The sequence below is a fragment of the Aythya marila genome (genome assembly GCF_965140915.1).
Source record: "Aythya marila genome assembly, chromosome: 2".
Lineage (NCBI taxonomy): Eukaryota > Metazoa > Chordata > Aves > Anseriformes > Anatidae > Aythya > Aythya marila.
This window is the reverse complement of record NC_139043.1, coordinates 98683984-98710004: the sequence shown is the minus strand read 5'-3', so window position 1 is coordinate 98710004 and position 26021 is coordinate 98683984. Positions and strand designations below refer to the sequence as shown.

Sequence of the window (26021 nt, the reverse complement as noted above, 5' to 3'; positions counted from 1 at the left end):
ACCAAGAACATTTTACGATAAGTGCTAAGCAGCTTAATATAGGCTGTGCTACCAACCCAAGTTGTAAAAACATGTTCTTCTTCCATTTTTGTTAATTGTAGTTATCTACTTGCATCAAAGGAAGCTGGAAATAGATCGGATTGCTTATGCTGTAAATTTGCTCTCGGAGTTTTTGTTTTAATTGATAAGCTTTACTAATATTTGGAAAATAAAATAAATTTGTCGGTTCTGATGAGGATGACAATTACACTCTAAAGAAATGAAGATCTATCCACACAACTGTAGTGATATTAATTGGCATGATCACTGAGTTACTTGCCTGAACCTATAATACACTGTTGTTTCTACATTAGGTATATATTTAATGTAGATTTTGAAATTTATAAAAGTTGTATGAATGTAGAAATTGAAAAATTATTATACAAGACTCTTAGTATCATTGTAGTATCTGTGTTTTCAAGCAGAAATTTATTATTAAAATATACTTCACTTTTTGATATATTGAATTTTATAGAATTTTTTACAACTTTAAACAGTAGTTATTTATTTGTTTTTGTCAATGACAAACCTACAAATTTAGCTAGCCTTAGTTGGGGGGGGAGGGGAAGTGTGGGGGGGTGGATATAGGGAATATAGACTGTAGTAAAAATTGCGTTGTGTATTCTTATTTGTATTATTTATAAACTGACCTAAAATATTTTTCTTCATTTTAAGGTAACAGAGCTGCACAATATCAAAAACATAACTAGATTGCCTCGAGAGACAAAGAAGCATGCAGTGGCAATTATCTTTCATGATGAGACCTCAAAGACATTTGCGTGTGAGTCAGGTAAGCAATTGGTATTGCATCTTGGGCTTGATGAAATCAAGTTACACATCAAAGCCTTGCTCAGATGAATTAACTTAAAACACCAGAGAGAATTCCTAAAGTTAAAGAAATGTGTTATAAACAAGAATTCTGGTGTTTGGGGTTTATGTTTTGGGGTATCTTTTTGTGTTTTTGTTTGTTTGTTTGTTTTTCTCTTTGTTTTTGTTTGTTTGTTTGTTTTATAATACAATTTGGGAGATGTCGGGGTTGTTATAGAGCTCTTTCCTCCATTACTCATCTTTGACTGCACCTAGATGGCCTAAAGACTGGAGATTTTCATCTAAATTTGTAAAAATGAGTAAACATTACCTATGGGGTATTATTAAGTCAAGATGTGAAACATACCTTTTTTTTTTTTTTTTTTACTAAGTTTTGCTATAGGCACTTGCTAAGCTTATAATTATCATTCCATTGCAAAGAGGTAAATAACAGCTAAAACCCCAGGATATAGTAAAGCTGGATGTCAAGTAGTCTGCAGTTTGAACAGCTACATAGTATAATGAGTGAGTTAAATTGAGAGCAGAATTGGGAATCGTGGTACATAATGACAGGTAGTTATTGTGAGACACTGAACACTGCACTATTAAAGTGCACTGTTTTCTTGTTTGGAAATGCATGTATATATACATCTATGTCTGTGTCCTAAAGATTAGTTAACTTGATTTTTTTTTTAATTAGATTTTTTTTAAATTAGTTACTAATGAGATTTCTGTTGTTGTTGTCGTTGTTTGTTTGTTTGTTTTAATTGACATATTTGAAACTGTGCATTTTAAAATGATATCTTTAAATTTTCATACAAATATTGCATGGTTTACAATCTTAGTTAAGTACAATCAAGTATTTTCAAGCATTGATCTGTTTATCCCATCATGAAAGACAGATTGACAGAAAAACTTTTGTTTTTATAATTTAAATTTAAAAACACAAACATAGAAAAATAATGGCTTCCTAGGATCAGATAGCTGTTCATTAGATAAGTATTTCACATTAAAGTCTTCAGTTCCTTATGTGTGTAAATATTAATGACTCTCTACCTTAATATGATTAATAACCTAATAAAAGCATTTACATTATATTTCAACAGCACAGAAATCACTTCTACAGAAATGTTTCCATTTGCCAACACATGCATTCCCCTTGTTTTCTAATGAAAAGGTCTTATTCCTTCCCTAGAGTTACTATAGTGCAGATATATTTTAAAGTGACAACTTTTTGATAGCTTAGGAATGTTTCACCAAAGGAGAAAACCTAAGTTCAGGCTGTTTGGCGCTCTCATCCCTCTCTTCTATAAAAAATATGATGTACCTTCTCAATCTTGAACCCAGCTGTGTATAAAAGATGCAGGTACCTTAAGGTGATAACAAGATACCAGTATTAGACACTCTACCTTAAGATTATGTTCTGTGTAGAGCTGTGTTTTGAGTGAATGGAGTCTTGGGTAAAGTGACAATCCGGTGGAGAACTTGTCGGCAGACATCAGAGGACAGACCAGCACAGCTGATGTTGTAGTACATTTCTGCTATAGACCTGCTCATCAACAAGGGGAGACAGATGAAGCCTTCTTAAGGCAGGTGGAGAAAGCCACACAGTCCCAGGCCTTGGTACTGTTGGGTAACTTAAGCACACCAATATCTTCTGGAAGGCCAATACAGGTGGACAAAAGCAATCTGGATTATTGGAACATATTGAAGATAATTTCTTGATGCAGTTGATCAATAAACTGGTGATAGGCAATGCTCTGTTCAGGGATCTGCTTGTTAGAATCCTGTGGGGAACTGTCCTGGAGAGCAAAGGGGCCCAGAAGAACAGGCTAATCTTCAAGGACAGCCTCCTCTGAGCACAAGAACTGTAATTTCCATACTGCAGAAGAAAAGCATTGTGTAAGGCTAGTATGGATGTACATGGCCTCCTGACTCATCTCAAACACATAAGGAAGCACACAGAAGGCAGAAGCAGGGACAGACTAATTGGAAGGCATACAGAGACGTTGCCTGTGCTTGCAGGAATGGAGCCAGAAAAACTCCAGCTCAGCTGGAGCTGAAACTAGCCAGGGAGAAGGACAATAAAGATTTTTTCAAGTACATCAACATCAAAAGGAGGGCTAAATGAATGTGGGAGGGAACATAGTGACAAGGGACATGGGAAAGGCTGAGGTACTCAATGCCTTGTTTATACCTTGCTTTTCTCTGGTAAGGCTTTTCCTCAGACCTTCCAGGTCCCTGAGCCTCCTAGCAATCAGCAGGAGTGAAGTAGATCCCACAGTAGAGGAAGACAGAGGCAGTCCTCAGTTAAATCACTTTTATGTCATAGACAACTCCATTAAATTAGATGGGATGCAATAGAGGGTGTGAAGGAGTTGGCCTGTGGCATTGCTAGACAACTCTCTAGCATCTTTGAATGATTATAGCAGCCTGGGGAAGTTCCTGGTGTTTGTAAAAGGACAGATGTCACATCCATCATCAAGAAGGGCAAGAAGATAGCTGTGGGCAAGTTATCCTTTTCTCTGTCCCTGCGAAGGTTGTGGAGCAAATCCTCTAAGAAGACAGTTAAGTTAGGTTTGAGGTATGTGGGTACTGTGGGTTAGGTATGTGGGGACTGAAGAATATGAGACAGGTTTCTTGTCAAAGTTGTATCTGTGAATGTTTCGATATAACACATATCATTTTTGCTTTTGATAGTATAAGTTGGTATCTTTCTCTGTGCAGTCTGAAACAAAGCACATTTTTCTGTTGCTTTCTTAATTACGAAATTAAGCACGGTAAAATGTATTCTAATCTAAAATATGACTCTAAAGATGTAGAACACTTTGGAAAACAGAAGGCCTGAGAGCTGTAATACCAGTCCATGGAGCGTGCTGTTTGGGAGCCTGTTTTTTTCCCAAGTTCCTGTGGCTTATAGGCCCTCAGCCTGCTTATTGCCTTCAAGGCAGATGCTGGTAAGCCTGAGCTCTGTATGTGTTGTAGCCCCCATATTTCCGTTAGGATTTCATCAAATGAGACATCTGAGGAGCATCTAATTTTTGATAATCTTCATTTGCTGTTGAAAACATTCCATAGAAAAACAGAAATATTCCATATGCCTTTGTTATCAACTAGTTGTTCCCATCACTAACACCAGTACTCCCAAACCCTATAACAGCTGTAGAAATCTGATTCTGAAAGTCTGTTGAAATGTTTTGAAGAGCAAACCCTTCTCAGATATTACAGTGCTCTGATAAAAAGCATGAGATAACAAGTCTTTAAAGAAGAATCATCCCTCTTTAGGGATAGAAGGAACATGCTTGCAGTTGTTTTATTTCTTTCTGAATTCCATTCTAGCAGACAAAGTTGTGAGTTTGATGATTAGTAAGAAATATTTTTAAATTTTCTCAGAATTATTTAATAGTAGCAAAACAATGAGAAGTCATGGCTGGTTAAATAAAATGAAAAGTAGTCTATAACTCATTCAATTTAAGACAGACTCTAAACAGTGGGACTCCTTTTTCAGTCCATGGGAAATTGCTGCCACCTTAGTCAGGAACATGCTAATGTTTCAGTTTCAGCCTTCCTGAAAGTCATGTGAAAGTTATTGTCATTAAGGGAATTTTAACAATCTCATTATCAAGAATCATGAAATTCTCAGTTGCTATAGAACAAGGGAAATGCAATACTCTCAGGTTGCTAACACATTCAGATGACATACAATTTAGTGTTGTCAAATGTATAAGCAGGTTAAAAGTAGAAGGATAGAACACTGTGAATAAAAATGAAGTGGCTTGGGGTAATCTAACATGTTTACTCCAGCATAATAAAGGTTGAAAAAAATATTACTGTTGTCTTTTAAATGCATTAGGAATAATAATAATAATAATAATAATAATAATAATAATAATAAAAATTAAGATAGGAAATTACCTTATCACAAGAACAAGTACAGAAGGTTAAAGTTGACATTCAAGTAGCCGTAGCAACATTACTGAAGATGTAATGACTGGTTAGCGGTAAGGGCATTTGTAAAATAAATGATTATTTAATGTGTTTTTCATTCATCCCTTTTGCATCATTTTTCATACGCTTAAATAAAATGGGCATGTGGGTAAGAGTACCTCCGTGCTGCCATGTGGGAAAATGCCTTCATCCTTTACCTGCCACATTTCCTGGTATTTTTACAATGCACAGAACTTCCGAGAGTACTTCAAACAAAGTAGAACCACTCTAGCTACTGTGTTAGGGGTGTTGTCTTTCTATAATACTATTATTAAAAAATCTGTTTTTTGTTTTCAGGTAAGTGTTCTATTAGTCTTTTGTATATCTATGGCTATGCTCAGACAAATGTAGCTATTGAGAAGCTATTCTTCCTGCAAGGCTTACTGTCTGTAATGTGGCAGTAACCAAGTGTCTGTGGTGAGACAAGCATTCTGAAATGTCCTGTAAATTCTCTCTAAATTTGTAGATGGAATGAAGTATGTAATACTTCATTCTATGACCAACAAGAAAATTAAATTGAAGGACAGGAATACTGATTAAAGTTTGTGGTACTATTGTGGAAGTTGATACCATGATAAGGATTGTGCCTGAATAACACCTAGCTTATGATGAATGAGATTTCTAGGTCACTGACAGGCCACTTGGGAGCATGATTTTTCCTTCAGTGATGCCAACAAAATATTAAGTGATACAAGTTCCTTGCTCATATCAGCTTAGTGCAGCACAGGTTTGTGACAAATTTGTTTTAATATCCCAACTACAGAATGTAAAGAAAAATGATGAAGTTGTAAGCTTATTAATAAAAGGAAAATATTTGTGGGCTTTTTTTGTTTGCTTGTTTGCTTGTTTATTTCATTTTGGTTTTACTATTTTTTTCTGAATGATGGAGATTCAGATATGACCAACTCAATAAATAAGGTCTGAAATGTGACTTCAGTGATTTCTTGAGTATAAAATAAGAGTGGCATGACCAACAGAAAGCAGGGGGCAAAACCATAGGGCAATTCTAGAACTCAAACCATGAGGTAAATGCAGGCAGCTCCCAGGATACTGGTATTTGTCTGGTCTCTCTTCAGTACAATGCCCTATTCTGCAAAGTAGTAGATGAACTGAAGAAGTTTATTTCTTCCCAAACATACATAAACTGCAGTTACAAGAGTCATCACAGCTAAGAAACATCTTCATTATATTTAAGACGCTGTATTTTGTCATTCCCTTAAAACTCCCACTCTACAAGCCCTGGGGAAAACAGAAATGGGGTATTGCAAAAAGTCAGTTTTGAATATTTGAAACTTCTGTGAGGTTTCTACACAACAACATCAACACAATATATTGATGCAACTTAACTAATGATAGTACAGTTGCTTTGGTTGAATCCACCATTGTAATTTCTTGAATATGTTGTTGCTATGATTGTTACTTTGATAATGCTTTTTTATACATCCATAAAATAAACAGTTCTTTTCTTTTATATTCTTATGCTTTCAGCTCTTCTAAGTGCAGTGAAACTGATGTCTTAATAGTAAAAAAAAAAAAAAAAGTTTTCCTTTTTGTTGAAAAAGAATGATACACTGTGTCAAATTACTTTTTATTCTTTTGTTTCTGTCCCCATTTTCTTCTTTTAAACTTGTTTTCACTATTTTCTGATGTTGCCATCTCTTATTAAAAAAAAAAAAAATTACATTGCTGCTTTTTTTTTTTTTTAAAAAAAGGCACAAGTTCTGTTTATTTTTATACTAAAAAAGCTTTTAGACTATTACTGAATTACCACTGATTATGAGCTGGATTCTTCTCCTTGCTTGTTTTCACAAGAAAAAGTGAAGACAACTCTGTTCTATATCCTGTGATTGAATAGTTTGGCAGATGTCATTGGAATATTAGATGTAATTCATATCACTATATCCTTTGACAGCTAAGAACCCTGGAGGTTTTGGATTAAAATCACAGTGAAACACCGAGTCTTTGAATGAAGTGATTATTCTTGCTGTTATTACTAGCAATACAAATAGCTACATAAGTTTTAAAAACAACCAGGCTTTCACTGTTTTGTGGATTTGAAGCTCTAGGATCATGAAGGTGTAGAACAGCTTCCCAAACAGAGTTCTGGTACCATAAGAGGGAACACATGCAAAGCTTCCCTTTTGCTTATAGAAAAACAAAATATATAATCTGTGCAGTTGAAAACTTTCTGCAAGATATGTTTCTGTTGTATCAGTGAGGATTGCCATATGAAAATTTATGACCTGTTATTTTCCACTTTCTGTTGTTTTTGTTTGTTTGTTTGTTTGTTTTTAAATGATGGACCTGAATGAATGGTTCATTGGAGTTCACATATGTTTGTACTTCCACATGTGCCACAATTTTTTTGAGATTAAAAAAAAGGTGAAAACACAGGCATTGAATGAGATTAAATATCCAGATGGATTCTTACCCTCCCTCTTTTTGATCATAATATTTGAAACACTTTTCCACTTTCAGGGCAAAGTTCAATCTATGGTTATAAATGTTATATTTGAAGATCGATATTTAGGATGTGTATTCTCTTTTTCTTGACCACTGGTTGCCTTATCATTAATACTCACTTTTGTTTCTTAATTATTTCATGCCTACCTAAAAATATGCACCTTTATTCTGACTTTAACATTTATAAATTAGAAATATTTGGATTTTGAGTCATTTCTCATAGTTGCTTTTATGTTGGTCCTCATTTTTCTGTGGTGAGTTTAGGAACTACATTGATACAATTTTCTGACACACTAGCATTATGTTAAGTAGTGAATGGAAGGAATAGAGAAAATATTACCCTATCTCCAGGAGATAACCTTTGATAGATCCTTAGATAACCTTGATAGATAGCCTTAGATAGATTACACTATTAAATTCCATATTTTTCAGCCACTTTTAGATTATTAAGTAAGGTGCAAACTTAGTTCTAAGAAGTTCTGTATTGTTCTTTCTTCCTGTACAAATATATTGAAGTGTAGACACTGTAAGTGCTCTCCTTATCACAATTCTACTCAGAGGGATTGAAATCTAAACTGTTCCCATAGGAACAAAAGTCAAGCAAGATAGTTAAGATAATAGCAAATCACCCATTTTAGAACATGTAGGACTCCTCGAAAGTGAATAAGTAGAAAAAGATCTGCTTAACTGCAGAAGGCAAACAGGAGAAAGAAAGCAGATTCCAACTTAATCTGGTAGATAGTGAACATTCAGCAGAACGTCGATTTTAGAGAGACTTGTACAAATCTCAAAGCCTCTGCCCTAGAAATTTGACATACTTTCCCAATGAGCACAAACTGAAGGCAGGTTAGTCTTCACTAACCTGGTGAAGTCCAGGATGTCAGGCATGCAGAGGCATGGAATTATTTCATAGATTTTAATAAAAAGTTTCATAATTATTTTTTCCCCTAAGCTGCTAAACATCAAAAGAATCTTGCCGTATCTGCAGCTGCCATGCTTTGTACCAGGACAAAGGGTGTATTAGTGGGATGGTACAGGTCTATAAAAATGCTGTCTCACAACATTGTCTAATATTTAGCTAATGAGAAAAAAAAAAAAAAAGAAAAAAAAAAAAAAAGAAAAAAAAAAGTTCTCTTTGCTCTCTGGCTGTTTACCCTAAAACTGAAATCTGAAATTATTAATACTTTGTGCATCTATATATAACAGGATTTCTTCTTGATTCCATTTTGAGTTTCTTAGGGGATTTGATAAATGTACTATACCATAAATAATTGCTAGTCCTGTGAACTAAAAATATAGAGATACTATTTTATCCTTTGTATAATTCATAGCATGAATGAATATCAGTGACAGAATAGTTGTCTTTCCAAACTACATGAGAATAGATTAACTATGTTCTGAAGCATGAGTAGGTCCATGCTTCCTTTCTCCTGAAAAACAGAACCAAAAGCCTGCTAATTCAAATTACTGAGTATTTTGTAAAAGACAGAAGCTAAATGCTTTACAGGGTTGCTTTTCAATGCTTTCTTACATGTGGGACTCAAGATATAAAATGACACATTGGGCTGGAAAAGGGTAAGACTGCAAGCAAATTTAATGCCTTCATTTTAAAAGCACCATTTAAACATCCATGTTAACAACCACTCTGGTGTTCACAGAACAGCTAAGTATTTGTCATTCTACATTAAGCAAAGTCATTTCTTACTGACTTTCCATAAAATAGAAGGCTTTGGGATTTTTCTAAAGGCTTTGTAATGTTTTCATTATACTTAAGGTTGTTTTTCCTTCACACTATTCAGGTTCTTAGGCATATTACCTTGTTTTTATTATAACGATCATAGAACTGAATTCTTAATAGCCACTGCATTTGAAATTATGGATGGTCTGCCTGTCATTTAGTTGATTTATAATTTCATTATTAGGCAATACAGAACAATATAGGTCTTAGTTTGGAAAAAAAAAAAAAGAAAAAAAGAAAAAAAAAAAAGAATCGCTGTCTATATTTCTAATGGAATAAAAGGCTGAAAGTAATCATGTGGAGATTGTCCTAAGAAATTAGAATCTGTAACTATTTGTAGGTGTATATGTATTTATATGTATTTTAGTGTATATATGTTTGTATGCTGTAATGTAATATAATGTAATTCCTGGTAGATTGTCTTGTTTGTTTAGATTTTTTTTTAACATAATCAAAAAGAACAAAAATGTATCAGAAGTGCTAAGGTTGAAAAGAGATGCATACCAGCATCTAGTTGAAACTGGAACAGAAGCCTGTCATCTCCACCTTGATTAATTCATCCCACACTGCATTATGCATGTGGTAGCATTAAACTGAGTAATTTGTTCCAGGGTCCTCTGCTGTACTAGGTACTCTGGGAGAGAAGTGAATGAGACTTTATTTTTAAAAAGTTCAACGTAAACCCAGGAGAAACAGGTTCAATTTCTTTCCAATGCTTATATTTTCTATCACCTGGTACTACAAAAGAGAATAATGCACATTTGTATGGTTTCACATTTACTACATCCTGTGTCCTAAAACTGAAATTTAAAACTGGATTTAAAAAATGTTCTTGTGAAAAGGAGATTTAAACAAGATTTTTTTCTTGGAAATTTATGCAGGACTCCAGAGCCTGACTAATTATTCTATTGTAGCTATAGTTCCCTAGGCTTTTGAACTTTTGACTTCCATCGACATGAAATAATTGTCCTTGATGCTGAAATCATGGATTCTTCAGCAGCCTACCAGTTAGACTGGCAGAGAGATGGGTAGGTTTCTGACAGTACATTTAGGTCTGGATAAATCTCTGTTCAGTCAGAAAAGTCCCATCTAGCTCTAGGAACACCCCTAGGTGTCCCTCACTGCCTTATGAATTATCCTTTAAAACCTTGCAGAAATGTTAGCACCATGTTAAGAGGTCTCATCTGAAAAGGGCTGTATTCTTCATTGCCCAATGAAAAGGAAAGTCAATAAAGAATTTTTGTTGTTGTTATGTCTTCATGCATACAACCAGTCATGCTCTCCTGCCAAGCCAGTCTGCTGCAAGCCAGCTCTGGTCTGCAAAAAAGGCATCATGCTTCTGCGAAAGTACCGTGCTTCTCTTCTGTTTTGCCGTGGAATCGAAATAGAATCACAGAATCACAGAATTTCTAGGTTGGAAGAGACCTCAAGATCATCGAGTCCAACCTCTGACCTAACGCTAGCAGTCCCCACTAAACCATATCCCTAAGCTCTACATCTAAACGTCTTTTGAAGACTTCCAGGGATGGTGACTCCACCACTTCCCTGGGCAGCCTGTTCCAATGCCTAACAACCCTTTCAGTGAAGAAGTTCTTCCTAACATCTAACCTAAAACTCCCCTGGCTCAACTTAAGCCCATTCCCCCTCGTCCTGTCACCAGGCACGTGGGAGAACAGGCCAACCCCCACCTCGCTACAGCCTCCCTTGAGGTACCTATAGAGAGCGATAAGGTCGCCCCTGAGCCTCCTCTTCTCCAGGCTGAACAAGCCCATCTCCCTCAGCCGCTCCTCATAGGACTTGTTCTCCAGGCCCCTCACCAGCTTCGTCGCCCTTCTCTGCACCCGCTCAAGCACCTCGATGTCCTTCTTGTAGTGAGGGGCCCAAAACTGAACACAGTACTCGAGGTGCGGCCTCACCAGAGCCGAGTACAGGGGGACGATCACCTCCCTAGCCCTGCTGGTCACACTGTTCCTGATACAAGCCAGGATGCCGTTGGCCTTCTTGGCCACCTGAGCACACTGCTGGCTCATATTCAGCCGACTATCCACCATCACTCCCAGGTCCTTCTCTGCCTGGCAGCTCTCCAACCATTCCTCTCCCAGCCTGTAGCTCTGCTTGGGGTTATTGCGCCCCAGGTGCAGGACCCGGCACTTGGCCTTGTTGAACTTCATGCAGTTGACCTCAGCCCATCAGTGCAACCTATCCAGATCCTCCTGCAGAGCTTTCCTACCCTCAAGCAGATCGACACACGCACCTAACTTGGTGTCATCTGCAAACTTACTGAGGGTGCACTCAATGCCCTTGTCCAGATCATCGATGAAGATATTAAAGAGGACCGGCCCCAGCACCGAGCCCTGGGGGACGCCACTAGTGACTGGCCTCCAGCTGGACTTGACTCCATTCACCACGACTCTTTGGGCCCGGCTATCCAGCCAGTTTCTAACCCAACGAAGCGTGCGCCAGTCCAAGCCAAGAGCAGCCAGAAAACTCTTCAATTGCTCATTCCAGTATACCTGATGCTAGACTTGTGATGAGGCAAGCCTTGTTCAATGGCACTATTCAGGCTGTATGATTAGGTAAAAGAAATCTTCATAACTTTTAATTCCAACAAGCATATCTAGGACCCAGAAAACATTCATTTATGTAAGGATTTACTGATACATCAAGAAACTCTTAGCAAATAAGAAAGTTTAAGACAGTTCTACTTAGCTGTTTATCATTTACTCTGTATCTCTATGTATTTGTTATTGGGACTGGTATTTTAAGACCCTTGGTTTTGAAGCACAACTATTTGCTGTGTCATTCACTCAAGCTCCTAACCCTGTAACAATCTGGTGTCTTGGAAAGTACTGGGATGTCACTGACTCAGTCTTAAGATACCAACAAAGAAGTACATAGGTGGTGGACCTCTAGGTTCTTTCACTTTTTCCATTAATTTTCATTTCTGTAACTAGAATAAAAGATACAAATACTTAATTCAGGCCTACTTGACAAGCCATGTTGTGTTTGGGCATATACTTTACCTTTGGACTTGTTGGTATAGTACCCCACCTCCTCTCCTCAAGTTTGCTGAAACTGGAGTTATCAACTCAGATAAAAAGGTTTCTGCTCAGCTACATGGAATATAGGTCAGATCTCCTGGGATTTGTGAATATGTATCACCCTGTAAAATAATGTAACTTCTGTGGTTCCTGACCTCCCCTGTGAATAGCATACATTTAGTGACAGCACAAAAATCATGACATTAATTTATAGATTGAATTTGGTGTATTGACAGATGATGTATGGTTGTCTTAGCCTAGGGAGAGTTCAATGAATAACATGATAGTTTACTGCTCCAAACCTGAAACACCACATCTATTTTTTATTCTCTGTCACTCTTCAGTTTGAGTTACATTTTGCTACTTACAGTGTGTAAGGTATAGGGGACTGTTAGCAGGTTAACTGTTTCAAGCCTTTTGAAACACTTTTATTTTGGAATGAGGACAAGCTGATAAGAATAATGCATGTAAATGAGCGCAGAAAGTTTTATGTGCTATGAATGTGTATTTAACTGTATATCCAGTACAGTCTAGGCATGAACAATTCAGACAATTTTGTGCAGATTACAGGAAAGAAAAAAGAAAAAAGAAACAAACAAACAACAACAACAACAAAAAAAGATCACTGTCCATCTATCTTCATATCATTTTGAGATGTTGCTTGAATTCCACACCGATGTGATGCTGCTATCAGCTTTAAAACCCTAGTGGGCTGTTGAACAATCAGAATGGTAACTGCTGTCAGAGTGATCTATAAAGCTTATAAATTCGTTTTTTGCTGCTGGGTAGAAATGAGAACTAAAGCAATTCTTAAGACTGAACCATATGTGAGACTACTACAGGTGAAGGTGAACTTTTATATGACTTCTGACTATATGCCTTCATGAAATTTTCCAGAGGTGTCCCCCCTTCTATACCTGCAGAGCAGTTATTTAATGCATTCACACAGTCCATTTAGATTGTTTGTAATCTCTTTGGCAGTATTTAATGGGAAATGTATTGAACTATGATTTGACTTTAAGAACAGAAACAAACAAATTTTATGTAGAAGTAACTCTAAAATTCATGAATTCATAAATTCAGAATTTTAACCTTTTCTGTGTATTTGAAGGGACTACCACATCTATAATTTATGTCCTCCAAATAAAAGAAGAAAATGTGCTCACTTCAGAAAAGAACAAGAAGCTTTCCAGTGTGTAATAATGGTCTGGTAATCTCCAAGAGCAGAACACAAAACAATCTCTTATTTTGTGATACTCCGTGTACTTATTGTCTGGAGAAGTATCCAATCTTTTTATGAATTTCTTGTTTTATTTTTTGTGTTCATCTTTTAAAATATCAATTCCTTCCTAGTAGTTATACACTGATTTTCACCATCTTACCAAGACTATATTTTCTGAGAGTAGTCTAGCATTATTGTGATTGGAATCTGGTTTTGGAGATTTAACTAGGATAGTTCATTAATCTCCAAAAATAGGGCTTCAGTTAGAATAGATTCACATAGAATCACAGAATCATAGGATCTCCTGAGTTGGAAGGCACCCATAAGGATCACTGAGTCCAGCTCCTGGCAACACACAGGACCACCCAAAAATCAAAGCATGCCTCCAAGTTCATTGTCCAAATGCTTCTTGAACTCTGGCAGGTTTGGTGCTATGACCACTGCCCTGGGAAGCCTGTCCCAGTGCCCAACCACCCTTTTGGTGCATAACCTTTCCCTAACATCCAGCCTGACCCTCCTCTGTCCCAACTCCATGCCATTCCCTCAGGTACTATTGCTGTCCCCAGAGAGCAGAGCTCAGTGCCTGCCTCTCCGCTCCCTTTGTGAAGAAGCTGCAGACCTCCATGAGGCCTTCTCTTAGCCTCCTCTGCTATGGGCTGAACAGTGCAAGGAACCTCAGCCTCTCCTCATATGTTTTGCCCTCCAGGTGTTTCATAATCTTTAGAGCCCTCCTTTGAATGCTTTCTAATAGTTGTGTGTCTTGTATGCAACAGTTTCTGTCATATAATGGTCAAGATTCCCAGATTTCGGTATTCCCAAATGACTGAGATTCCCCTATTTACAGTAATTAATGATCCTAGAATGAAGCTCCAAGCAAGTCAGCATTAAGTCTCTTGAAAAGTGGACTCAGCCATTCCCCTGGTAAATAAATAAGAATGTTTTCCCCATTGATTTTTTTTTTTCCTAATTTCAAATAAAGGAATTCAGTCTAAGGTTGCAAAGACATGTAAAAGAAAGCCTCCTTTTTTTTTTTTTTCTTTTTTTTTTTTCCTTTTTTCCTTTTTTTTTGCTCCAATTTCTCTTTTAAAATGTGGCTGCTCTTCAAGTTTTATTTTAAGCAATTGCAACTGCTGCTACAGCTGTCTTGCAAGTTAATCTGAGGCTGAAACTGAATTAATAGAATTAATACCAATAGAGGGAAGCAGTTGACTATAAAGGTCTTTGGAGTTGTGTTTATCTGTAGTAGCCAAATAGTTAAATCTGTTTTTCAATTTATGCCTTTGAAACTCAGAGAATAGTGTATTAATGTGAAAATAAGGCAAGTAAAGTGTTAATGATAGCAAAGATTTTCTTACTCTTAGCTGTAATAGCTATCATTGATCTAAAAAATATTGAAAATGTAGGAAATTTATTTTCCCTTTTATTGGGTTGTTTGTTTTTTGTTGTTGTTTTGTCTCTTTTTTTTTTTTTTCTTTATATTCATCTTTTATCAATTTGTAAATGTTCCAGAATGTAGAACCAAAGCCATCCTCGGTTTAAATTTTGCAAGTGTCTGGTGCATCAAACTTGCATTGCTGTTCGGTAGTTTTTGATGACCACCTAGAGTAACAGTTCACTATGTCCATTCAGACAAGCTTTGGATTGCTTCATATTAGGTGGACGTTATTCCTCACCCCCCAACCCCCCAAAATCATTTATCATCCATTTAAATTCTTCTACCTGCTATGTAAAGAGAAAATCAATGATTCTTTCCACAAAAGTAACATAAGTTTTTCATCTGAAAATGCACTTATGTAGTATGTTTTACAAGTTTGAGCTTCATATTCAGTAAAATGTATATGATATGTGCTAGTCTTCTAAAGTCTTTTGAAGTTTTGAAGCCTTGCTTTGAAGTGAAAGCTACATATTCATTAGAATGATGAGGAACGTTAGTCTGGTTCTAAATGATGGAAACCTAGATCCATTTGGTTTCTGGAAAGCTGTTCATTTTGAAAATGTGGGACATTTCCTAATTTTTCTATGTTTGAATCTGTTCCTGGATTTTATTTCTCTTTCTCTGTCTCTCTCTCTCCTTTTTTTTTTTTTTTTTTTTTTTTTTTTTTAATACTATATCAGCATAAGGTTACTAGCAACACATATTAGACTATCACTATATGGGGCAGCATTGAGGAGCAATTATCCTTTTTGTATAGTTGAGAAAAATGATAATCTCAAGAATCTTGTTCGTTTTTTTAAAAATGTGTGTAGTTCTAAAGTCAAAATATAGACATAATATTATTTTCCTATTAAAGAACCCATAAAACCAGATCTATTATGAAGTATAATTTCTTTCTGAACTAGACAGTATTAAAAATAATTTGGTATTTTGGAGAAAAAATGTAAGCCTGTTGGCTAACAGAAGAATGAAACAAACTTGTAATTAGTGAAATGGAAAAGGGAACCAAGTCTGTCAGTAATGTAAACATTTAATCATATTCCAAATAAGATCAATGCTTTACCAATACATATTATCTCTGTTTCAACAAATGGGAACTACTTTGTGAAGTGTTCCACAAAGGTAGCTCTTTGGAGTGCTGCAGAAAACAGCCAGCTCCATTTCAGAATGATACATTTTCAATGACATTATAAATTTGTCTATTTCTTTCAAGTTCTTCATTGGCCAAACCTTTCAGTAGCACAGCATTTCATTTCAACTTCAAGGGAAAAAATTAAATCAATCCTGTAGCTGAAGCTTATATTCCATAAATAAAACATGAAGTCGATTTTACAGCTGTTTTTTTTTTTCTGCCTAGATTGTGTTATGGATAATTTTAACTGGACATAGCAACTGAAATAATCAAATTAGAGAATTTGCTGTGGGCATATAAAATGAAGATGGCTCATAAATGTAAAATCAAAGAACATTTGAATGTGCTAATGGACAAGCCTCCAGATAATTAAGCAAACTTGTCTGAGAAAGATAGACAAGTCATTATAGGTATGTTCCTCTAAGCATGAATCCAGTAGGAATGACAAAATGTCTTACTGAGTTGCTTCTGCTTTGTATGCAAAACATAGGTTTGCTTGAATATGCCTACATTTTCCTATAGCTTGTAATCATCTGACTGAAAAAAAAGAAGGGAATTAAATAACAAAGACTGTCTGACATGAGCGAGAACCTACTACCTAGTAATTAGGCAGATTTAACATGAACAATTCTAATTTGATTAAAATACACTCTGAAGTAGTATAAACGTAAAATTGACTTTTTCCTTTCTCTTACTAAATATGTTGTTTAGAACAAAAATAAAATATTTGCATCAGAAACTCATAAATCCAACTATTTTGAAACTGGATATTCACATTGTGTTAAGCAATCTGCACTCTCAGTAAAGAAGTTGCCGATTTTCTTTGGGTGCTGTAGCATCTGTCTTGAAAGTACTACAGCTGTTTAACATCCACCTCAAACCCAACACAGTGAGAAATGTTGAAATGAATATGCAAGCAGTCTTTGTTCAGCTGAGTATCTTAGAAAGCCACATTTGGGCAGTTTTGTTAGGTGTAATTACCTTCCTGTTACATTCATGGTTAATTATCCTTTTCTGAAAGTAAAAATTAAATCATCGCCTTTATGTTTCAGCCATAAGAATTCTGTGCATATTTTGGGATTTATTATGAAAATGTGAAGAATAATAAGTGTCTACCTGACCTTTTCTGACTCAGAAAGAAGAGAATTATACTGTTTAGTTACTTTTCATGATCTAGCTGCTGCTGTGCTCGTGTTGTAACACTGGCATCCAGAAAAACGAAAGAAAAGAAAAATGATGACAGATTAATTGGTCTATAACTAAGTCAATAAATCCTCAATTACACTCGCATATCACAACATCAAGTTGTTATTTTATTATTTTTAGGGGGAATTTTTTTTAAAAACAGAAGATCCATAAGTAGGGCACGGTTTCCAAGCAGAAGGAAGAGTAATATTCAAGTCAGTTTCATTTAAAAGAATAAATTATTTTAAATAATCATTTAAAATGCAGAAAGTAAGGAAAAGAATTTTAAATGACAGTGTTCAATTTTCTCATCCCTATTCTTAATAATGCCTTTCTCATTATAATTTGTTGTCCAGCTTGTCCTCTCCATTGTAAAATAATCAGCCAAGGAGAAGAACCTGGATTTGAACTTAGTTCAAATGTATGTATGTTCAAATGTTCTCATGAGAGATCCCAAAGAGGATTTTTGCTGGGGTTCCAAGCAAGAAACACAGAAGACCAGTCAGTCTTTGCTAGCGTTTGAATGTTGTCCATCTGGCTATTCCTTAAAGGAGAGAAAGGGAATCTATCCCCTGTCCTGTGTGTGCTTATAAATCAATTTACAACTAAGCTGTAAGTGGGCAAGAGATCAGCAGCATTCATAAATTAGAGCTTCATCTTCAGATAATGTTTTTCACTGTAACCAGCATTCCCAATTTACAAACCTAAACCCTAAACTTTCTATGCAGCTCTCACTTTATATTGTTCAAACTAATAAATTTAAATGTCCTTTATACTTTTATGATGAGTTGTTTGTCCTGAAATAAGGAGGAAAGATTTGAAATAAAACAATCTTTCAACAGCGAGTCTCCAGTTAACATGGCCTTAAGCCATGATTCAGCACAGAGTTCTTGAAGTTTCATATTATTTAATCATGGCGTGTGTTTTCTAATGTTAAATTCATCAAGACTTACCCTGATTTTCTTGGAGAAAAATGACACAATTGAATATGGGCCTATTTGGTGTTATTTTTGTTGTCCTGAATCTTAGATGCCTTCTACTGAAATAAAAAGAAGAAAGGAAGGGAATGAGAGGAGAGGGGAGGGCCTATTAAGTTCTTGAAAGATGATATTCTGAGTTTAAGTTTTAGTCAGACTGCTTCCCCTCAGGCAGCCATATGTCTCTTACTTAAGATTATGTTGGTAACGACATCAGCAGTCTATGTCAAAAAACAAACAAGCAAACAGACAACAAAATCTAAAATGATATAACTTAGATACAGTTTTATTTCAAACACCTAATATTTGCAGGAGGCATTGCCTAATTTGAAAGTGTGAATGTTTTCATTGTTCCTATTTTCATAAGACATTTTTTAAATTGAAATTATATTTAGGTATATGGAATGTAAAGATCCATTTCATAGTAACAATAAAAGATTCAGGAAAAGAGTAAAATAAGAGTAAACAAAGTGAAGAACTGGTAATAAATGAGAAGCTCCTTTGGATTTAAGTTCTGTATATATATTTAAAAAAAAAATAAAAGAGAGAGAGAAAAAAAAAAAAAACACTTTTCTCATATTTCCTTAGATATTAAATGTGCAGCTTTAAGGTGTTTTTTTCCTTTTCTTTTTGCAGTAGTACCCCATTAAATTCCACTGAGAATGAATCAGTAAAAACACAGAGTCCTCTCTAGCTAATAATTAGTTCTGCCTGAGAGTAAAATTTTATGCAATTGAAAATCAAGTAGAACACATGAGACTGTGTTATGATATTCTAGGTAATTTCAGTCAGAAGTTGTCCACGATTGCTTTGAATCAGTTTCTTTGCAGTTACAGTGTCATAAAATCTTGGTTGTCAACTCTAATAATAGCAAGGAATCACTTCTTCATGTTACTCATTTTAGTGTTTAGGGCAAAACATTGTATTCTTGGGTGACGGAAGCACAGAAAGAAAGAAAAAATATTTAAAAAAAAAAAAAAGGATTTTTTCATTGGTCTTGTTTTTATTTTAAAAGAATCATATAGAACCATGCAGGAGAGGTTTCTTACAGTCTCTGCAACATCAGAAGGGTGCAGCGCTGACACTGACTTGTCCTATTAAATAGGTCAATATTTAATAAATGTGAACATTTGAATCTGTAAGACTTCATTCAGATATGTTTAGTCAAATAAAGAAACAGAGATTCCTAAGACTTTCTAGTCTACTAGTAGCTGTCTCTATGTACTGAGTTAATAAAGTAGCAGATATTCAGATGGCTCGAGTGAAAAGTCCTGTGGTCAAAGGCATAAAAGCAATGAAGCATGTAATGACAATGGTGCATGTTTTTCCTCCCCCATCTTGAAACTAGTCATTACCACCTTGATCTTGTATGCAAAGATTATACTGCTGGAATCGTTTACATTAATTCTTCTTTTCAAACAGTACGAATTGTCACTACTTCAAAGATAAGAAGATATTAAAAAAAAAAAAAAAAAGTTAAAAAAAAAAATGTGAAATGAACCTTAGAACTTGCAATAGTTTCTTTAGGTCTAGATTCTCTTACCAGGCTGTAACTTAAACATTTGACAATAGGAGAGAAGAATACTTCAGCTTTTCTGCACATTTAAGAAGAGTCTCTACTCCCAAGAGAAATAAAAGTATTGTAGGACTAAACTAGATCTGAAATAGTATGAACTTTTAAACCAGACAAATGTCATTGCTGACTGCCAGTCATGGAGTAGCTGCATAAGTTGATGTGATAGCATCTTCTGCATGTTATGTTGCTGGTGACAGACCCTTTTTGGACAGTTGACTGATGGTGTTTTTGACATTCCCAATACAGACAAGCTGCCTGAGGTTATTTTACTTTCATGCCATTGTCATTTGATGTTAATAACTGTTGAAACAGGTATGAATTGACAGTCCTGGGGAAATGTCTAATTCCCACACCAGATCCTTGTAACTGGTCTGTTAGTTTCAGTCACAATGCAAATCTTTCCTCTATGTTCAGGCAGGTTTTTATGATTCTTACTTTGCATTTGAAAGGAAGTTTACATTGAGAGTGAAAGGTTGTTAGGGATATTTTTGAGTAATGATGCTCTATCAGCTCACTGTTGGTCTGTTGGACATACTAATGCTTGATAAATAGTTGTGGTATAATAAGAAGAACTAGTCCCCAGTGTAAAGTACCATACATGGTCCATAAGCGTACCTAGAAATCTAACCTTAAAGACTAATTAAAACACTAATCCACTTCCCAGAATGCTCTCATTCATTTCTGTAGGACTAATCACTGAGTGATGGTCACTTTTTTTTTTTTTTTCTTTTTTTTTTTTTTCAAAATAGCCATTTGGGAAAGGGAAAGGGAAAGGAAAAGGGAAAAAAAAGAAAGCTACATTAGCACTGGTATTGATCAGAGGAAATCACTGTTTTGTAGATTAACTATATCTCTTCATTTCCCCACACCTTCTCCATTTTTAACAAGTCAGCAGAAAGTTCTGTTTGAAGACTACATTCTCAAGTAGTATTTCAGATGAGAAACTTTAGTTCCTAATGTTGTAACTTTGGTTACAGACTACTATTCAACTGTGTGTGGCATTTCTGAGTTTGAGCTCAGAATTTGATGCTCAGATTTGAGCTCAGAGTTTGATGTTCTTTCAGTTGGAGTGTTTCATTAGCTATCATTGTGCATGGACCCTTGCAGTCCCAGAGCCATTCTAAATTGGTTGGCATATTAGCTAGCTTTGTAATTAGCAGTTGCTATTCCTTCAAAAGCATCCGATTAATGCTTTTAATACATACACTGCATATGTTGTATGTTAATTTCATATTGCTACATTTGAATGTGATACTGTGTAAATAATCCTTCACTGGACAAACTGTTCTCAGAAGATTAAGTCTGGTCCTGACTCTTTTGGGGAGATAATATCCCCTGCGTCATATATCCAGCAACCTTTATAATAAGCAATGTAGGTAAAAGTGTAGATATTATATGCAAATAGAGTGTGCTTTAAGGAATAGTTTAGTGGATGGTAACAACAATATGATAAATCTTTTTAAATGTCATTACTGTCTTCAAAAGCAGTCACATAACATTTAATGTTTATGTTAAAGACAGGATAATAGATGGTGTATTGCCTGGGTACTGGTTAATTGAGCTGACTGTTTTGATCAGACTTTCAGAAATGAAGGGGGAATTGTCAGGAAAATGTCAGTTTTCATATACCTAGGTAACTATAGGGACACACAGCTAGCCATTTACAAGCATAGATACCCGCAGAGACTAAAATTAGCAGAATCCTATTTGTGATGCCTCTTCCAGCATCTTTAGATAAGTGGGAATGATTGTTGGTAGAAATATCAGTTTTGATTTTATAATAACTAATAAATGTATTTTGCTAATTGTTGTAATTAGCTGTGCTACCCTCATGCCATGTTTAATGTTGCCAATGAAAGGAAACTATAAGCTTTTTTTTTTTTTTTGGCATATCACTTAGTTTATGTTTGCTTAAAAAAAATATAATAATAATAAAAAAGCATTAAAATCATTAAAATTATACCAATGGTTGAAGTTGTGGAATAATATTTGCTCATATACCGTAATTTTTCATTTAAATTGATCATTGCATCATTCAATACTCCCTTAAGCAAAATTTATACTGCTAGAAATGTACAGAGAAATGTAGGGATGTTATTAAATTTATATTTTTAGAAGATATATGTTTCAGGAAAACCTAACATTTTAGGTTTGCACAGCTTAATGTTATGGAAAGCTCAAAAAGTACATGAGATTTCTGAATTTGCATCAGGACAGTTTCTGTTATCTCCCTCTAATGTTGCATACATGTTATTTTCAATTTAAATCCATGGTGAAACCACTTTAAGTGGGCTGCATGAGAAGGCAAAGCAACAAAATTCCTCATCTTTGTTTTTAAGCTTTGTGAATTACATAGAAATAGAGCCCTTTTTTACCAATGGAATATGTGCTGTTGATAGTGACAGGAGGGGGTTTCCTGGAAAAGAGGGCACAGCCTTACAGAGCAGGAGATGGCATTGCTCAGAGAGATGAAAACTGAACTGAGCAATAGAGTGAGCACCTCTTTGGGGCTTTACTTCTTCAACCATTCTGGCAGCTCATAGTGGTGTGTGGTGACAGTGTGGAATGTGAACTTCAGAGATAAACAAGAAAAATCTGACATTATCGGAACTCAGGCACGGGGTTTAGTCCATATACAAAAGGTTTCCTAAGTTAAGATTCTGAAAACATTCACAACTCTAGCAAATATAGGCAAAGAACTGTAAGTATAGTGAATTTATATATATAAATCTACCCCATCACTTCCTTCCCAGAGCATATGTTGTGTAGCATGAACTGTTTTAAACTTAAAATACCAGAAGAGCTTTTATATCACCTCATGACATTTATATAGCAGCATCCTATAAATGAATTATGGGAAAGATGCAAATGCAAGAATTTTGATTTTATTTATAGCTGTTAATGTTTTTTTGTTTGTTTGTTTTTTGTTTTTTTGTTTGCAATTTATCATTCAGTCCAAGAATTCAGTTATCTTAAAAGGAAACTAATTTTTTTTAGCGATAAGTACCAGTTACCAGTAAAAAGTCAGCATTTACCACCAATAAATTTAATCTACATGCATTAAAAAGAAGAATTTTGCTGGCAGTATTTTATGGCCTTATTCTACTGTAGTGTTTCATGTTTCAAAATTTACATGTAATCAAAACAAACAAGTAATAGTGATATCTCTCTTTCGCAATGTGGTAACTATCATTCTTAAAGCTTGATATTGTGACTGGTCCATTTATGTACTATAAATTATAATAAATACATTTTAAAATTCATAAGTAATATTTAATTTTTTACCCGGAAAGACAAAGCATTCTAGACTTGCCACGGGTAAATTGCTTTATAGATACACATGATGAAAGGAGAAATATGGCTTTAACTTTGAAAGGTCATTCACCTACTTCTAAAGAAGATTTCGTACGTGAGACAAGGAAAAGGTCTAAGGCAATCCCTTGCAAGTAAGCAATAGCTATCAGGATGCATTAGGTAAAAGTAACTCACACAGTACCCTCCTACCCTTGACCTTCCAAACACATTTGGAGATAATGTTGATGCTTCTGACAGCATACACAAATCCTCACAGCTTTTTGGGAAGATATTTCACACTTGCATTGAAACTGTATTCTTTGTTGTACTGCATAGATAGTTGTTAAGACACAAATTTTGAGTTATACAACAATACAGTGCATGCATTACAGTCTACTTTGCAAAATACAGCCATAATCTTTTAGCACCCACATTAAGAGAGTTTCTTCTGTGTGGTAGGTGGAAAATGGTCTAATCTGGGTCTGATCACAAACATCTTGCAAGGAAGAAGCAGCAGCTTAAATTAAACTGCTAGAGTCAAACACTCGGAAAGGGTGTTTCTGAATCCAAAATTCCAAGTTCTAGATGTTGCTATAATAGGAAGAAGCAAGTGAGCAAGTGGACTAGAGAGATGAAAACAAAAACACTCACAAGGAGCAGCTTCCTAGAGCTTTTTTTGTTTGTTTGTTGGTTTGTTTGCTTGTTTCCCCAAAAGTCTGCTGGAAATGTGGTGTGATAATATATAAATAGAATTTGTTGCTTTTACATGAGAGTAGTATTTTGAATATATATAGATGTTAACCTAGACTTAGGGAAATGTCAGTACATTTTCCTTTCTCCTTAGATGTTTGCAAATTAGAAAGATTAGTTTTGTATTTTTACCATCATCTCAGTTCAGGAATGTACCCTTTTGGTCTGGGTGCAGGCAAATGAAATAAAATAATAAAATATGGATTTAAGTAAAATTTTGTATCCTGATCATCCTCCAGGAAAAAAAAAAAAAATGCAGGCTCTGTATAAACCTAGACATCCTGTCAGCATTTACAATATTCTGTAGTACAATTTAGTCAAAAAGGAAAATGTGAGAGGGAAGGAAAGGAAACATGAGAGCACCAGACTAGATTTGCTCTCTCACTTGTATGCTACAAGCCTTTCCACACTGATTCCCCAGAGTTGGAGTAGCTGTTGGGCAAGTCAACAGTAACCCTCCCTTGAGGGCTTGGTTTACCTGTATGTAAGTGCACTGCCCCCGTGCCCCCGTCTCCATGCTGGCAGCGTATTACAACATGTCTTGTGAAGTCCTCTCCTTTATAGACATAAGTCTGCTTCATCAGACCTCACAAATATCCAAGGAAAAGGCAAAGGTGGAAAGAGAGGAAGGCAGGAAAGCTGGAGAGAAATTTATTTTCTTCATGCATGAGCAAAAAATGAATTTGGGAGGTAGGATTTTAAATGAAATCATCTTATTACTATTAACCCCCTGTTTTATTTTTATTTTTATTTTTATTTTTATTTTTATTTTTATTTTTATTTTTATTTTTATTCTCTAGTGATATAGCTTCTTTCTCCATACTTCCATCAAGCAGGCTGCATCTGTAGAAAAAAAGTGTTAAGAAATAGTATGCTGTTACCTCAGTATTTTCTTCTTACACACAAAGTTAAATGTCATCTGGAGATTACTGACAAAATTCTCTTACTACCAGCAGCTGAGGATGTCATGAGAAGAACAACTTTGGAAATACGTGTCTTGAGACAAAGACTGCAAAAAATCAGTAAGGGTTAAAGAAAGCCTCTTGGCTTGCAGCACTCAATAAATAAATAAATAAATAAATAAATAAAATTATATCCCTGCAGCAACAGTCATGTTAGTCTCAAAAATTCCCAAACTGACTCGGTCATTTGATCTTTCTGTCTGGGAACTCTGTCAGCCAATAGACAGATTAACTCAGGAACAATCTATGGCTGGATTATTCAGGGCCCTGAACAAATCCATGTTTCCAAATATATTGTGGGAACCTGGAAGAAAAAGGCCTTTCTCCCTTTCTTGTCCAGCAAATGTTTCTGTCACTTGAGATCTGTGCAAGGATTCAAGGACTGTACCAATTAGGCATGGAAAGATTTTTCTTGGATATAATTTTTTACTAATTACAGTGAGTCATCATAACTAGATGCCTTTTTTTTTTTTTTTTTTTTTTTGTCTTTCTGAATTTCAGCACTGCATTGGAGAGATTGTCACCAAAGTACCAAAGTATTTTCCAGATCTTCACAAAAATAGGAATTGGAAAAAAAAAAAAAAGTGGCAGTTTAATAGAGACATTTCTAGATAACTGGAGTCAGCCAGTCCTAAGGATGATCAGATATAGACTATGACAACGGATTTTCATTTTGGGCCTGGTGCCCAGCCTGCTCTCCAGAAAGTTTCCCTTAGGTGACACTTACTCTGTAATAAAAGGCAACCCGCCTAGCTGCATGATTTTTATTAGTTGTGGTTTCACACTATGTGAACACCCATTTGAGATATTTGTTTGACCAATACCAGACATTTTGTGATGTTAAATTTGGAAAGTGGATGAAATGCAAGTGGGTGTGGAGAGCAGCTATTGTGCTGTCTCAGACAGTGTTCATATCTTGATAAACTGGCAGATACGGAGCTCTCAGATAAAGATCAATGGGATGCAATGGACGACTCAGAAAGGATGAGGAGGGTTTGAATTTTCATACAAAAATTCCAGCTAATGCCTAAATTGCTCTTAGACCAAAAAGAGGTGAGCAGAACTGAATGAATTCCTTATTCAGTCTGACTTGAGTGGCGTAGGTGTTCAGTACAGCAAAGGAATAAATTTTGCATTTAAAGAACTTTTTATTGCTGTTGTTTCCTTTACCCCTAGAAAAATATGAACCTTTAGAAAAAGAATGTTTTTCAATAGTTCAGCTGAAGAGCTAAAGCTCTTTAAATAGTTCAGCTAAAGAGCTAAAGACTATTTCAGATATTATGTTTGATGTTTTTTCTAAATTGCATTTTTCTTTCAGGCAGGCCTTCTGGAAAGATATTGTTTTGAAAACAAGTATTTTCTCTTTTCTGTTAACTCCACCTCCTATCCCTAAGTCTGAAAATGGGAATTGCA

At 35.4% G+C, this 26021-nt stretch overlaps 1 protein-coding gene across 1 annotated transcript in view; it reads left to right on the top strand.

The window, feature by feature from the left end:
• Positions 1 to 26021, top strand: part of DOK6 (docking protein 6) — a gene marked incomplete at its 3' end in the record, with an annotated part of 177214 nt that overhangs the window by 116198 nt on the left and 34995 nt on the right. Inside the window, exon 3 of the mRNA XM_082755383.1 lies at positions 715 to 829. Within this exon, the coding sequence (XP_082611509.1) occupies positions 715 to 829 (115 nt within the window). The remainder of the gene's footprint in view (positions 1 to 714; positions 830 to 26021) is intronic.